We start from the raw sequence: 17,113 nt of genomic DNA, 5'->3' as shown, positions 1-17,113 counted from the left end.
GGCGAGACGCCCCGCCCGAGGGACCCAGGGACTCCCCGCAACCGGACGGGAAGACCGCCCCCGCCTCACTGGCAACCGGGCCCCCACGAGCCCACCCCCCACCCCCGGAGAGCGCGGCGAGGCCAGCCCCCGGCCACCCCACCCAAACCGGCCGCCGCAGGACCACCTAGGCACAGGGCCACGGGAACCACCCACCCCACCCGCAGGGACCCCAACGATGGAGATGGAACAACCAGCAACCGCCCCGCCGAGCCCCCCTCCCTGAGGGAGGGGAAAAATTAAAAAATAATATTAATAAAATATATTAAAAAAATAAATAGATAAATAAATTAATTAATTAATTAAATAAAAAAAAGAATTAAAAAAGATCACAGACATGCTGACAAACAAGGTCACTACCCCAGCAACTGGCCGACTCGCAGCACCTCGGAATACCTTGCAGCACCAAGCTACCACAATAGACGCAGGGACTAGGCCCAACAGGCCCCAACCAAGACGGGCACCCGGAAGGGATGGACAGCGGGACCCAGGAGCTCCAGACACGCAGTTCGGATGCAGTAGCCCGAGGCGTCGACCCCCGTCTGACAGGCAGGCCCAGAGCGTACCCCCAGAAATATACATACATACATACATATATACATACACATACACACATACATGTATACATACCCACACATACACATATATACATATACATACACATATGTACACATACACATATATAAACATACATACATACACACACATATACATACATATACACAGTTCGTCAGCCCCGACAGCCATCACCGCCGCTTGAATCCCTTAGACGTGATGGACGGCTGAGCAGCGCTTTAGATAGCAGCAGCCGGCCACCGTAGCCCCCACTCCTTCCCCTCTGTTGCAAGTTTTGTGGATTCTATGTAACATGTTTATATGTGCTTATGGCTATTAGTTGTATTTTTCTTGGCCTCAGTCTGGATCCCCTCCCCGGGAGCCCAGTCTGAGACGAACCTTTTTTTTACTCATCACCCCCCACAGCGTTTATCTTTTTCCCACCTTTCTTAGGGGTGCAGGAAGTTGGCTGACCGTCAGTGTTCCTGTACTGTCTCCCTGTAATGTATGTCTGCTCTTGAATGAGATTGTGAAAATCTGAATTTCCCCTCTGGGACTAATAGAGTAAACAAATGACGAATGACCAAATGACATTCAATGACAGCTATTCAAGTCGCTATTATTAGCTCACAACATCCAAAGCTATTTGTTATGTACGTACATAGTTATGTCGTTACATCAATGAAGCCGTAATAGGGCGGGATATACAGTGTGAAATACATTGGGAAGTTGGCACCCTCTAAACATCTGTGTAAATGTTGCAAACAGACCCTTTCAAGTTGAAGTGGAGTGATAATTGTTTTTGGCGACACCTAGTGGCCACAATAATTATTTAAATTAAGCTCATGACGCGGTAACATTTGTTACTGAATGCTTTCTAGTAGGCTTTTGTCTTACAGACTTTCTATCCGACAGTAATATGCAATTATAATTGTATGGTACTTATTTATATTGTTTATACATTTATTACGTATTTCTAGCTTGTGTGCTATTGTGTGCTTAGCTGTTGTGTAGCTGCAAGATCCTAAGCCTGTAGCCTAACATGTCTACCTTTTGCAAAATCACTTGACTAAAATACAACAAAGACCAACTTTGTGTGCTTATTGGAGGACATTTAGATGTTAATTGGCTATCCAGATTTGCACAAATAAACACACTGCAGGACTGTTTGTATCAGAGCTTTTAGCTGCAAGCCGCTATAATCCGATGCTGATGTTGGATGGATATCAATATCGGATCAGGGCACCTCCACTAATTACTTTACACTACGTTACATACATTTAGTACATACAGTTGAGCCCTGTTAATCGTGAAATTTACATTCCACGACCCACTATAAATGGCAGCACAACAAGAATAATGGACAAACTCATAAAACCCCTAGAAAAATGCTAATGTTTGACTTTCTAAATCCTACAATATTTGGAAAATTTTAATTTGAGCAAAATGCAATCAACCACTAACCCTAAGTTATTATTAATAAAACGATTTACAATTTGAACTGGTGCCAGAAAACAGTATGTGCATGTAAACAATGTAGATTCAGATAAAAAGATTATAACACATGTCGTACCCCAAGATTTTGTACTGGGACCAAAATTGTTTAATGTCTATATTAATAATGTCTGTAAAATCTTTAAAAAAAACTATTTCTCTTTGCTGATGATACAAGCCTGTGCTGTTCTGGGCAAGACCTTGGCCAGCTCCTAGAGACCGTAAAGAGTGAACTCTTAATTTTAAAGCAATAGTTTGATGCTAACAAACTATCAAGCAATTTAAATAAAACAAAATATATAATTTTTGGAATTAAGAAAATTAACATACCGTGTCACATAAGAATTGTTGATATGGAAATAAAAAGGGTGTATTCAACACATTTTTGGGGAATCTATATAGATGACAAATAGAATTGGAAACTGCACAAAAAACATACTCTAGACAAAGATGGCATGGTTTTATAAAATTAAAAACTCTGTAAATCAAAATTGTTTAACATGTTATACAATTATTTCGTACTTCCATATCTCCATTATTGTGTTGAAATCCGGGGTAATAATTTTGAATCAAACCTCTACTCTATGTTCTTACCTCAAAAAAAAGTAATTATAATTGTAAAATTATGCAGATTATTATGCTCATACCAATGCTCAATTTCATTAAATTAAAAACATTAAAACTGCATGATCTCGTTGATCTCAACACTGCTATTTTGATGTATAAAGCTCATAACCGAATGCTGCCCCAGTGTCTCCAGGACAGGTTCAAATCTAGAGAGAGTCCATATGACCTCAGAGGTTCATCCATCTTTCAGAAAGCAAACGTGAGAACTATTTTAAAAAGTAGATGTGTGTCCGTCAAAGGGTTAATCTGTTGAACAGCCCGGATCCATCCATCCATTTTCTACCGCTTGTCCCTTTCGGGGTATCAGGGTGTGCTGGAGCCTATCTCAGCTGCATTCGGGCGGAAGGCGGGGTACACCCTGGACAAGTCGCCACTTCATTTCAGGGCCAACACAGACAGACAACATTCACACTCACATTCACACACTAGGGCCAATTTAGTGTTGCCAATCAACCTATGATGCCTTGAAATGTTCCAGTTCCATTCACACGATTAAAAAAGCCTTTAAGACCAATGTCGCTCTAGAATAAACACCAGGACTTAAAACTATGATCAATGTTATTAACAAAACTAAATGTGGGACATATATAATAATAGAGATACAAGTGTTTGTTTATAGTATATTATTGGTACAAATATTTAACCAACATGTTTGAGTGTACATGGATATTTCACAGTTGTTGGTCTTTATCTTTACTGTGTATTTATTTGGACAGTTGTTATGCTTTGTACAAGGTGTATTCGTAATATGTTGTGTAAAGGAAATTTCACAGTTCTATGAAGCTCAAGATCAGAGCCTGATGTCTTCCGGTTTTACTACATCTTGTATTTGAGTTTGTTTGAGTTTGTTAACAGGGTTAACTTCAAGTGCTTAACTTCAGCTTAAACCCTTTCGGTCTGTAAAATTGTCCATTTATGAATTTATGGATGCACAATTGTTTTTGTTTTTTTGTTGGCCTGTGACTGAAGAAATATTAATACATTTAAAAAATAAACTAAACTAGAGGAAAATAATCTGTGTTTATGCGGGAAAGCAAATGCAGAAATGTACATGTATGCATTTGTGGTAAATGTATTCCTAATTGAAAATAACTCAATTTTGCAGTTTTTTGGGCTTTGTCCCACAAATGTTTTTCTAATAATTGAACAAAAGGACATTTTTTAATTGAAGATCCTTAAGAGTAGACAGTGAAATGTATATGGGTGTATTGTGCAATGTGACATTGCAAATTTAAGGCTAAAAGCCAGATAGCGATATTTTACTCATTTGTTTGGCTAAGAAATAATGTAAGAACAGTTGAAATGGAAATTTGAGTCATTAGAACTTAGGGTTGTCCCGATACTAATATTTTGGTACCGGCAGCAAAACGTATTTCGATACTTTTGCATACGTTTCTAAATGAAGGGGACCACAAAAAGGTATTATTGGCTTTATTTTAACACAAAATCTTACGGCCCATTAAACATATGTTTCTTATTGCAATCGAGTAACAATTTTGTCCTTAAATAAAATAGTGAACATACTAGGCAACTTGTCTTTTATTAGTAAGCAAACAAAGGCTCCCAATTTGGCTGCTGACATAAGCCATAAGATGTTGTGTCATTTCTTATTCATTTCGTCATAATTATGAGGGACAAGCTGTAGAAATGCATTATTAATCTTCCTGTTCATTTACTGTTAATATCTGATCATTTTCTGTTTTAACATGTTCCATCAACACTTCTGTTAAAATGTAATAAACATACTTTACATTATTTTTAGATGACACTACAAATTTGGGTATCGATTCGATACCAAGTAGTTACAGGATCATACATTGGTCATATTTAAAGTCCTCATGTGTCCAGGGACGTATTTCCTGAGTTTATAAACATAATATAAATTTAAAAAAGGAAAAGAGATTTTGTGATGCCAAAAAATATCGATGTAATCATTGTAGCGTCGACTAGATACGATCTTGTACTTGGTATCATTACAGTGGATGTCAGGTGTAGATCCACCCATGGCATTTGTTAGGGGTGAGCTATTGTATCCTCCTATGGTGTGTAGTAAAGCATGTTTAGCTATTCCTCGTCCTGCAGGGATGATACTTTTAAGAAACTTACTTTATTTGTCGCCATGGAGGCGAGGATTAGTGATTTAGAAGTAGCTAAAACACTGCCGACTGCGGATGGACGTTAGCCGCTAGCTAGCTAGCTATGTTTTAAAGCACCTCTTGTAGAGCAGCGTTTCAGTGTTATAGCTTCACCTTTATTGTTAGTTTTTAAGCCAAAATGCGTCCATTCTCCCTTTTCTGTTGACACACTGTGTCTGCTTTTAAGTACGTCGTGATTGTGCGCTGCCGAACACGCCCCTCTGCTCGTAAAACCAGCATTGTCACGACGTGACAACGGCGCGCCGTCACGGCCGTTAAGATTCAATAGTATCGCGGTACCTTACTAGTACTGGTATACAGTACAACCCTATTAGAACTATTAAGTTGCTTTAAAAAAAAAGCTTTAAATGACAAACAAACAAGTGTTTGGAAATGACCTAGCTTACCTGACACACAACTGGAGGGATGGTCACATGACAAGCATGCAGGTAGGTAGGGCTGCGAATCTTTGGGTGTCCCACGATTCGATTCAATATCGATTCTTGGGGTCACGATTAGATTCAAAATCGATTTATTTTTTTCCGATTCAACACGATTCTCGATTCAAAAACAATATTTTCCCGATTCAAAAGGATTCTCTATTCATTTAATACATAGGATTTCAGCAGGATCTACCCCAGTCTGCTGACATGCAAGCAGAGTAGTAGATTTTTGTAAAAAAAACTTTTATAATTGTAAAGGACAATGTTTGATCAACTGATTGCAATAATGTAAATTTGTTTTAACTATTAAATGAACCAAAAATATGACTTATTTTACCTTTGTGAAAATATTGGACACAGTGTGTTGTCAAGCTTATGAGATGTGATGCAAGTGTAAGCCACTGTGACACTATTGTTCTTTTTTTCTTTTTTTTTATAAATGTCTAATGATAATGTCAATGAGGGATTTTTAATCACTGCTATGTTGAAATTGTGACTAATATTGATACTGTTGTTGATAATATTAATTTTTGTTTCACTACTTTTGGTTTGTTCTGTGTCGTGTTTGTGTCTCCTCTCAATTGCTCTGTTTATTGCAGTTCTGAGTGTTGCTGAGTCGGGTTTGGTTTTGGAATTGGATTGCATTGTTATGGTATTGCTGTGTATTGTTTTGTTTGATTGATTAATTAAAAATGTTTTCAAAAAATAAAATAAAAATAAAAATCGATTTTAAAAAAAATGAGAATTGATTCTGACTCGCAAAACGTGACAATCGCTATTCGAATTCGAATCGATTTTTTCCCACACCCCTAAAGGTAGGACACATTTAAAGCATTGCTGAGCTGTACTATAAAAGTAAAGGATTTCCATCATAGTTTTTTTGGATAGTTGTATACAAATTTTATGTTTGGGTCTTAGTTTGTATCAAACATATTGTTGTATGGTTTGAGTGCATTGTCTTATCCAACACCAAAAACAATGTTGATTATGATTCCCACTTTTCCTCACCGTAACAGAGTCATAATTCCTTCTGAGCTCCTGCGTAGTCCTTTTCTTTTGTCCCTCTCTGTCGGGAGCGTGTTTGAGTCTCCAGGGCTATAGTGGGGAGAGTTGTTCCCCCACACGCTCCTGCCGGATTTGCGGAGCCCCTTTCCTAGTTTCCCAAGGGTCTTCAGTGGTGACACGCCACAAATCCTCTCAAGGGTTCCCCGGAGCGGTTTTCCTTTGTGGTTTACCGCACCGTGTCTCTCAGCGTTCAGCTCGTTTTCCTCCTCTTCTCCATCACGGGCCGACCTGAGCTGCAGGGTACCCCTGACCTCCCCCATGATGAGGCCCGCGTCACCTTCGCCCCTCTCGTCTTCATCCAGGTCCACGTCCTCAAAGGGGTTGAGGTTCTTGTTCAGATCCTTGAGCTCGTTCAGCTCCTTCAGATTATCCAAGTCTTTGAGGTCCAAGTCAAGCCGTGGGAGAATCAGCTCACCGTTGGCTCTAGGGAACTCATGGCAGCTCTTGGACCTTCCTGGGAGATTCTTCAGAATGGGCATGGTTGCACTTGCGATTGGAACTGATGGGCTGTAAAAACAATCAGCAAAGCGTTAGTCAGTTTTTGTACGGGCAAACATTGAACTCGTCCACTGACAAAAGAATCCCCCGCATTGGTGACTCAGTCTTGAGTTCGACTGCAAAATAATCCCCTTTGGGGGGGCAAATAAAGTTGCGAGTGCCAGCACTTTGATAAAACAAGGTGAGAAACACTACTGAATTCAAATATATATAAATAAAGGTCCTGGGTTCGATCCCAGGCTTGGGGGTCTTTCTTTGTGGAGTTTGCATGTTCTCCCCATAACTGTGGGTGGTACTCCGGCTTCCTCCCACCTCCAAAGACATGCACCTGGGGATAGGTTGATTGGCATACTTGCCAACCCTCCCGGATTTTCCGGGAGACTCCCGAAATTCAGCGCCACTCCCGAAAACCTCCCGGGACAAATTTTCTCCCGAAAATCTCCCGAAATTCAGGCGGACCTGGAGGCCACGCCCCCTCCAGCTCCATGCGGACCCTCCAGGTCCGCATGGAGCAATGTTGTTGTAATATATTGAGTTGGAGGCAATAAACAGGCGAGGGGATGAAGTACATCTCTTTACTGTAGACTTCAGAACAGACTCACACACTTGACGTCAGGTGCGCAACACCACGTAAATCGTTGGCCAACCAAAAAGTAACCCCAGTACGCTATAGCCAACATTCACCAGGAGATGGCAACAGACAAACATAGATCACTCCATTACATTCCTCCCCTTTTATAAATGTAGAAGTTACTCAAAAGAAATGAACAAACCAACCAAAAAATGCAGCAGCTCAATTAAAAAACTGTACTTAAGCCACATTCTTTTTTTTTGTACTGAACTCTTAACCCTCATTTGTAAACAATAACATGCTTATTATACAAACAGTATTTGTACATCTTTAACACAGATTTTTTATACTGTCTTCGAAGATTCAGTTTTTTTGGTGGTACTCGAAACCTTTCTGGGTACCTGCGGATCACTGGTGGGGTTTTTGTTGTGAGTGATCTGGGTTCTGATGATGGCAACTCAGCAGCCCTTGAATCTGGTTCAATGATGAGACTAGTTTGTGTCTGACTCACTGATGGTCCTGATGATGGAACTGAAACAGCACTGTCCAGTTGTACTGATGGCACATTTTCTGCAACTGGTGGAGACTAGATAACTGGCAGTCTCTCCATGTTTTCTCGCCATGGTAACATGTGATCCACATGCACTGTGCGCTGTCTCTGTCCCTCTTGATGTATATTAGAGATGCGCGGTTTGCGGGCACAACCGCGGAGTCCGCGGATTATCCGCGGATCGGGCGGATGAAATTTAAAAAAATTAGATTTTATCCGCGGGTCGGGTCGGGTCGGGTGGTTGAAATAAAAAAAAATTAGATTTTAAATAGATTCAGGCGGGTGGCAGTTAAACCAATTCGGAAATATATATACATAATTAAATGTTGTTACCCACATACGAAAAACGAGCAGGCACCTGCAGCATATGCCACAACAGAAGAAAAAAAAAAAAGAGATGGACACTTTTACGGAGCGGAGAAGGGACGCCTCGCCGGGGTCCGGGACCGAGGACCCTTCCCCCGAGAGGGCCCCACCGGGAGCCGTAGCTGAGGCGATCCGCGAGAAGGGCCCGACGCACGTCCAGGGTCACCACCGCGCCCACCGCACCGACACCCCGCCTCGTCCGCCTTCGCCGCGGCCGGCGTCACGCGCAGCGAGGAAAGCAGCTTACCTGCCCGCCACCCCCGTGGCTGGGGGCTCGTAACAGGGGTCACTCCGCGCGCTCCGCCCGCGCAGCTTACCTGCCCGCCACCCCCTGTTGCCGCGGGCGCGTAACAGGGGTCACTCCGCGCGCAGTGCGCTCACGAAAGGGGTGGGGCTCACCCTGGTTGATATAGACAGCAGCTAGGACGGTGGCCATGGAAGTTGGAACCCGCTAAGGAGTGTGTAACAACCCACCTTCCGAATCAACTAGCCCTGAAAATGGATGGCGCTGGAGCGTCGGGCCCATATACCCGGCCGTCGCCGGCAGCGAGACGCGCTTGGAGGTGCGCTCAGCGCGGCTCCCATATGATTGCGCACTGGTGTGCGTCTGGGTCGTGACAGCGTGGCACGCGAATGTCTGTGCTGCATTGGATCAGTCTCCTTTCTTTAACAGGCAAAAGCTTTATAACCTCACTAATGCCTTGCATCGTCTATATTAGATATATAACAATGGGCGGGTGCGGGCGGGTGCGGGCGGGTGCGGGCGGGTGCGGGCGGGTGCGGGCGGATGCGGTTCTGATCAAATGTTAGATCGGGTGGATTGCGGATGGTTGACGACTTTCTGATGCGGTTGCGGATGAAATAATTGCCTATCCGCGCATCTCTAATGTATATATATATATATATATATATATATATATATATATATATATATATATTTATTATATTATATATATATATATATATATATATATATATATATATATATATATATATATATATATATATATATATATATATATATATATATATATGAAATACTTGACTTGGTGAATTCTAGCTGTAAATATATGCCTCCCCTCTTAGCCACGCCCCAACCACGCCCCCGCCCCACCCCCCACCTCCCGAAATCGGAGGTCTCAAGGTTGACAAGTATGTTGAGTGGCAACACTAAATTGGCCCTAGTGTGTGAATGTGAGTGTGTCTGTCTATCAGTGTTGGCCCTGCGATGAGGTGGCCACTTGTTCAGGGTGTACCCCGCCTTCTGCCCGAATGCAGCTGGGATAGGCTCCAGACGATACAGGAGCCTGAAATCCAGGACTACAAGACTGACAAACAGTTTCTACCCACAGGCCATCAGGCTTATGAATGCTAACTTGTGAATGCTAGCACCCCCCCCCCCCTCCCCCCTGTTTTACTTTTGTCTTTTTGAACAAAAGACAGCTACAATGACCACCCCCAAACTGTGAACCATCACTGTAGACACTTTTCACCTTTGATCACTAAAAACACTTTAACTGCTGCTGTGACCAAATGTCACCTCCATATTTATACTGTTGACTGTCAATCAGAATGTGCAATAATGTTATGTTACTTACTGTGCCTTGTATATACATTTTTATTTTTATTTTTTATTTTTAGCTAAGTACCATGTGACTTGTTGAAGGGTGGACTAGCAAAGTAAGATTTTCATTGTACGGCAAACTGTTTAACTGTGCATATGACAATAAACAATCTTGAATCTTGAATCTTGAGAACACCATGTGTGAAAGTAAACATCCATGTTGTTTGGGAATGGCCATTACCATATATTATTGCACTTGTTGCACCTCAACTTGTTTTGCTCATCTTCTTCTATTGGAGCCTTGAGTATTGGCCGATATGATATTGATCCGATACCAGCACAAATCATACAAACTTGTGCTATTTTGTAGTATGGAATGTTAGAAAAGTTTGGATCGAGTGAAATTTGTAAAACGGAGAACAATGATAGGTAACCTATTTATTTTTGAACTGTCAGGAATTGACCTAAGCTGTATTTAAGTAGAAGAGGGGTGGTAATTGTTCTTTTTTTTGTGACACCAATTGGCCACAATAGTTCATTAAGTTAAGCTCAAGACGATGACACGTTTGTTATTGGATACTTTCTAATGCTCTTCTGCCTTGGAGACTTTGTATGTGTAAGTAATATGCAACCATTATTATTTGATACTTGTTTATATTGACAAATGTGCTGTTTTATACTGCAATATTGTTCAATTAGGGACCCTTATTACATACATCTAGCTTGTGTGCTAGTTTATGCTAGCTGTTGCGTAGTTGTTAGCTCCTCGTAACCCAACGGCTACCATGTTTACCTTTTGTAAATGACCTGACTAAAATACAAGCAAAGACCAACCTTGTGTGCTTATTGGAGAACATTTAGATTTTAATTGGCTATCCAGCTTTGCACACGTTAACATGCTGCAGGACAGCTTGTTTTGGAGTATTTTAGCTGCAGCCAATTGTTTTTTTGCTGATATCGGACCAATATCGGATCGGGACACCCCTATAAAATGTATTAACTATCAACAATTTACACTAAAACAACATATAGTATAGATTCCAGGGGTTATGTTCCCAGGGCAAGGTGAAAACTGCACCTATAAAAAGCCCTAAAAATTGCTTTTTTTTTTCTGAGATTCTAGTTACAAGCCAATTTATATTTTTCTTTTTGTTGTTGATGTTGGGGCAATATCCGATCTCAACAACGAATCAGGACACCCTTAATTCCAATAATAGCGACACCATATGCAGTGTACAGAACAGTGGTGGTAGCAACACAGCATGCTACATGGTAGAGGTAGTTGTGACCCCAAGACGCAAAGACAGGAGGCGGTGTGCAGGTAAAATATATTACATTTTTGGACATGAAATATATTTCACCTAGATAGAGAGCGGCAGGGAAGTGCAGAAAAAGTATAGAGAAAGCTACGCAAGTGCAACGCATGATAACTAAAGCAACAACATACAAGCAATGATCCAGCACTGTCTGCAGGGAAGCCTGGCAGATAAAGAAGCCTGATTGGCAATCGGGGACAGGTATTGGAGACGGTGCTCAGGCCAAAGGAGCAAACATATTGCTGGGTATTGTGGCCAAACAGCTCAATTTATGTTTCATCTGACATCACATGGACAAAGATAAGACCTTCTGGAGGAAAGTTCTGTGGTCAGATGAAACAAAATTTGAGCTGTTTGGCCACAATACCCAGTAATATGTTTGGAGGAGAAAAGGTTGAGGCATTCAATCCCAGGAACACCATTCCTACCGTCAAGCATGGTGGTGGTAGTATTATGCTCTGGGCCTGTTTTGCTGCCAATGGAATTGGTGCTTTACAGAGAGTAAATGGGACAATGAAAAAGGAGGTTTACCTCCAAATTCTTCAGGACAATCTAAAATCATCAGCCCGCAGGTTGGATCTTGGGGCGCAGTTGGGTGCTCCAACAGGACAATGACCCCAAACACACGCCAAAAGTGGTAAAGGAATGGCTAAATCAGGTTAGAATTAAGGTTTTAGAATGGCCTTCCCAAAGTCCTGATTTAAATGTGTGGACAATGCTGAAGAAACAAGTCCATGTCAGAAAACCAACACATTTAGCTGAACTGCACCAATTTTGTCAAGAGGAGTGGTCAAAAATTCAACCAGAAGCTTGCCAGAAGCTTGTGGATGGCTACCAAAAGCGCCTTATTGCAGTAAAACTTGCCAAGGGACATGTAACCAAATATTGACATTGCTGTATGTATACTTTTGACCCAGCACATTTGGTCACATTTTCAGTAGACCCATAATAAATTCATAAAAGAACCAAACTTCATGAATGTTTTTTGTGACCAACAAGGATGTGCTCCAATCACTCTATCACAAAAACATAAGAGTTGTAGAAATGATTGGAAACTCAAGACAGCCATGACATTATGTTTTTTACAAGTGTATGTAAACTTTTGACCACGACTGTATATTGAAACGAGGCGATGTCAGACCTGTAATGACAGGTCATAACAATAAACATGTAACATGAAACAATAAACTTGTGATTATATCTCTTTAAAAAAATAATCGTTTGACAGCAATACTTATATTTAATACAACAGTGCCCCCGTTTTCAACGCCCCATTTTAGACTATTGTGCCTCGTTTTTGGTATACCGTCTTGGCTATAGGGGCCAAATATAGTGCGGAAACAACTAGTGTCTTTTTATTGTTTGTCTGCGAAATATGACACCACGAGGCCAAAGAAAGTTGCAAGTGCCAGCACATTGATAAAGAAAGTGAGTAACGCATTTATCGGCCGATAATATTGGCAGGCCGATATTATCGGCCAATAAATGCGTCAAAATGTAATATCGGAAATTATCGGTATCGTTTTTTTATTATCGGTATCGTTTTTTTATTTTTTTTTATTTTATTAAATCAACATAAAAAACACAAGATACACTTACAATTAGTGCACCAACCCAAAAAAACTCCCTCCCCCATTTACTCTCATTCACACAAAAGGGTTGTTTCTTTCTGTTATTAATATTGTGGTTCCTACATTATATATCAATATCTATCAATACAGTCTGCAAGGGATACAGTCCGTAAGCACACATGATTGTGCGTGCTGCTGGTCCACTAATAGTACTAACCTTTAACAGTTAATTTTACTAATTTCCATTCATTACTAGTTTCTATGTAACTGTTTTTATATTGTTTTACTTTCTTTTTTATTCAAGAAAATGTTTTTAATTTATTTATCTCATTTTATTAATGTTTTTAAAAAGTACCTTATCTTCACCATACCTGGTTGTTCAAATTAGGCATACTAATGTGTTAATTCCACGACTGCATATATCGGTTGATATCGGTATCGGTAATTAAAGAGTTGGACAATATCGGAATATCGGATATCGGCAAAAAGCCATTTTCGGACATCCCTAAACACAACTGAATTTGGGAAAGTCTGTGTCGCTTTCTCTTCCTCCCTCTTTGCCATCTTTGCCAACCAAAGCCTTCAATATATTTATAATTGATGTTCAATGTTCATTAAAGTTAAAGTTAAAGTACCAATGATTGTCACACACACACTAGGTGTGGTGAAATTTGTCCTCTGCATTTGACCCATCCCCTTTGATCACCCCCTGGGAGGTGAGGGGAGCAGTGGGCAGCAGCAGTGCCGCGCCCGGGAATCATTTTTGGTGATTTAACCCCCAATTCCAACCCTTGACATTTTTGCAAAGTTAGTATTATTAATTATAAATCAAATATTTTCATAGCCAGAGCATTAAAACAGTTTTAAACAACCTTCTAAATACTGTTTTAACATTATGAGACCCATCTACACATAAAGTAACACCCACATAGTCACTTTTTCGACTGCGTGGGTTCCCTCCGGGTACTCTGGCTTCCTCCCACCTCCAAAGACATGCACCTGGGGATAGGTTGATTGGCAACACTAAATTGGCCCTAGTGTGAATGCTGTCTGTCTGTGAATGTTGGCCCTGCGATGAGGTGGCGACTTGTCCAGGGTGTACGCCGCCTTCCTCCCGAGTGCAGCTGGGATAGGCTCCAGCCCCGCGCAATCCCGAAAGGGACAAGAAAACAGTTGGATGGATGGACCCAAAGTTGAATTTAATTGTATGCAGTTATTTTGGATGCAAAACAACACCTTTAACACAAATCAGCAATTGTTTCTCCCTCAATGCCCAGCAGGGATAACATCCAGTATGTCTGACACATTTGCCACCAATGCACTGACACTGAGGGCCATAGGGGTGACAATGTTGAGGAAAATCTCTTATTACTTTCTATCGTTAACAATGATGGAGCAAATAGGGGCGATTGATTGATTGATTGATTGAAACTTTTATTAGTAGGTTGCACAGTGAAGTACATATTCTGTACAATTGACCACTAAATGGTAACACCCGAATAAGTTTTTCAACTTGTTTAAGTCGGGGTCCACTTAAATTGATTCATGATACAGATATATACTATCATGTATACTATCATCATAAAACAGTCATCACACAAGATAATCATCAGGGTGTATACATTGAATTATTTACAATTCGGGGTGTGGAGGGGGGGCGAGGAATAACATCTTTAAATGAAGCGCCCTGTCATTCATTAAGTGACATTTTGCAAGCGCCTCCTCACACAAAATGGAGCCCTCACGGATTGCGTGGTCCTCTGCAACGCACATAATCTGCTAATAGGGAGGGGTGGCCCTGGGTACCACTGAAATATATCCCAATAACAGGGCCATTTTTCTCATGAGACATGCTCTCCATTGAAATTCATGCCACCTATAAATAACGCTATATTTTTGTATTTTGTCATTTAATATACGTGGTTCACACTACAAACGATCAAATGTACAATTTAGTAGGTTATGTATATACGAAACCCAAAACCAGTGAAGTTGGCACGTTGTGTAATTCGTAAATAAAAACAGAATACAATATTTGCAAATCCTTTTTCAACTTATATTCATTTGAATAGACTGCAAAGACAATATATTTAATGTTCGAACTAAGAAATCTAATTTTTTTTGTAAATAATCATTAACTTAGAATTTAATAGCAGCAACACATTGCAAAAATGTTGACACAGGTGCATTTTTACCACTGTGTTACATGGCCTTTCCTTTTAACAACGCTTAGCAAACGTTTGGGAACTGAAGAGACCAATTTTTGAAGCTTTTCAGGTGGAATTATTTCCCATTCTTGCTTGATGTACAGCTTAAGTTGTTCAACAGTCCGGGGTCTCCGTTGTGGTATTTTAGGCTTCATATTGCGCCACACATTTTCAATGGGAGACAGGTCTGGACTACAGGCAGGCCAATCTAGTACCAACACTCTTTTACTATGAAGCCACGCTGTTGTAACACGTGCAGAATGTGGCTTGGCATTGTCTTGCTGAAATAAGCAGGGGCGTCCACGAAAAAGATGTTGCTTGGATGGCAACATATGTTGCTCTAAAACCTGTATGTACCTTTCAGCATTAATGGTGCCTTCACAGATGTGTAAGTTACCCATGTCTTGGGAACTAATACACCCCCATACCATCACAGATGCTGGCTTTTGAACTTTGCGCCTATCACATTTCGAATGGTTCTTTTCCTCTTTGGTCCGGAGGACACGACGTCCACAAATTCCAAAAACAATTCCTTGCAATAGCTCGTTGAGAAATGTTGTTCTTAAACTGTTCGACAGTTTGCTCACGCATTTGTTGACAAAGTGGTGACCCTCACCCCATCCTTGTTTGTGAATGACTGAGCAATTCATGGAAGCTGCTTTTCTACCCAATCATGACACCCACCTGTTCCCAATTAGCCTGTTTACCTGTGGAATGTTCCACATAAGTGTTTGATGAGCATTCCTCAACTTTCTCAGTCTTTTTTACCACTTGTGCCAGCTTTTTTGAAACATGTTGCAGGCATCAAATTCCAAATGAGCTAATATTTGCAAAAAATGACAAAGTTTTCCAGTTCGAACGTTAAGTATCTTGTCTTTGCAGTCTATTCAATTGAATATAGGTTGAAAAGGATTTGCAAATCATTGTATTCTGTTTTTATTTACGGTTTAAACAACGTGCCAACTTCACTGGTTTTGGGTTTTGTATATATTTTTCATTTTTGCTGGGAAACTCAAAGCGCTGACATCTTCACGTATGACCATAACCCAATGTCTCATACATTAGATTGTTCAATTGTTTGTCGTGCGAATCATGTACATTATAAATGACAAAATAAAATAAAAAAAATAATTGTAAGGATTGGACTCAGTTGAAAGATTACTTGGATTCATACAAATGCGCGGATGCAGGAGCATTCTAATGGAGAGCACATCTCGCCAGAGCTATACACCAGGGCTATAAACTGACGGCCCTGGGGCCAAATCTGGCCCGGGAATGAGTTCAGTTAAAAAATCTCAGAAAAGACAAACATTTTTGCAGCAGATTCCTAAAAACACCTGAGTGTTATCATCGAGATTCTTTTTGATAAGCTTTTTTGTAGTAAGCACTTAAAAACAGCAGAGCGCTCCTGTTGCATATGAAGAGAAATGAAACAAAGAAGGATTTGCAACCAAAAATGTAACATTTTAAAAATAAAAAAGAAGAAGAAAAAAATATATATATACTGTATATTATTATTATTCTATTTTTTTTTTTTTACATATTTATTTGACAAATGTACATATTTGTATACAGGTAAGTGTTAATAAATAAATAAATAAATAAATATATATATATATATATATATATATATATATATATATATATATATATATATATATATATATATATATATATACATATGTGTGTGTGTGTGTGTGTGTGTGTGTGTATATACTGTATGTATGTATGTATATATCCATCCATTTTCTACAGCTTGTCCCTTTTGGGGTAGCGGGGGGTGGACAAGTCGCCACCTCATCGCAGATGTATGTATATGTATATATATATATATATCCATCAATCCATCCATTTTATATATACATATATATATATACACATACTATATATACATACAGTATATACACACACACACACACACACATATATGTATATATATATATATATATATATATATATATATATATATATATATATATATTTATTAACATTTACCTATATACAAATATGTAATTTTTTTTAAATACATATTTTTCTTATATATATATGAAATATATTATGTCATATATATGTATACATTTATTTATCTCAGTATTTTTGCTGTTGCTTTTT

At 39.9% G+C, this 17,113-nt stretch overlaps 1 protein-coding gene across 1 annotated transcript in view; it reads right to left on the bottom strand.

Moving 5' to 3' along the window:
- Positions 1 to 17,113, bottom strand: part of exoc3l2a (exocyst complex component 3-like 2a) — a 52,899-nt gene that overhangs the window by 35,176 nt on the left and 610 nt on the right. Inside the window, exon 2 of the mRNA XM_061961864.2 lies at positions 6,302 to 6,865. Coding sequence (XP_061817848.2) covers positions 6,302 to 6,837 — 536 coding nt within the window. The 5' untranslated portion in view covers positions 6,838 to 6,865. The remainder of the gene's footprint in view (positions 1 to 6,301; positions 6,866 to 17,113) is intronic.

This window comes from Nerophis lumbriciformis, linkage group LG09 (genome assembly GCF_033978685.3).
Source record: "Nerophis lumbriciformis linkage group LG09, RoL_Nlum_v2.1, whole genome shotgun sequence".
NCBI lineage: Eukaryota > Metazoa > Chordata > Actinopteri > Syngnathiformes > Syngnathidae > Nerophis > Nerophis lumbriciformis.
This window is presented reverse-complemented; position numbering and strand designations above follow the sequence as displayed.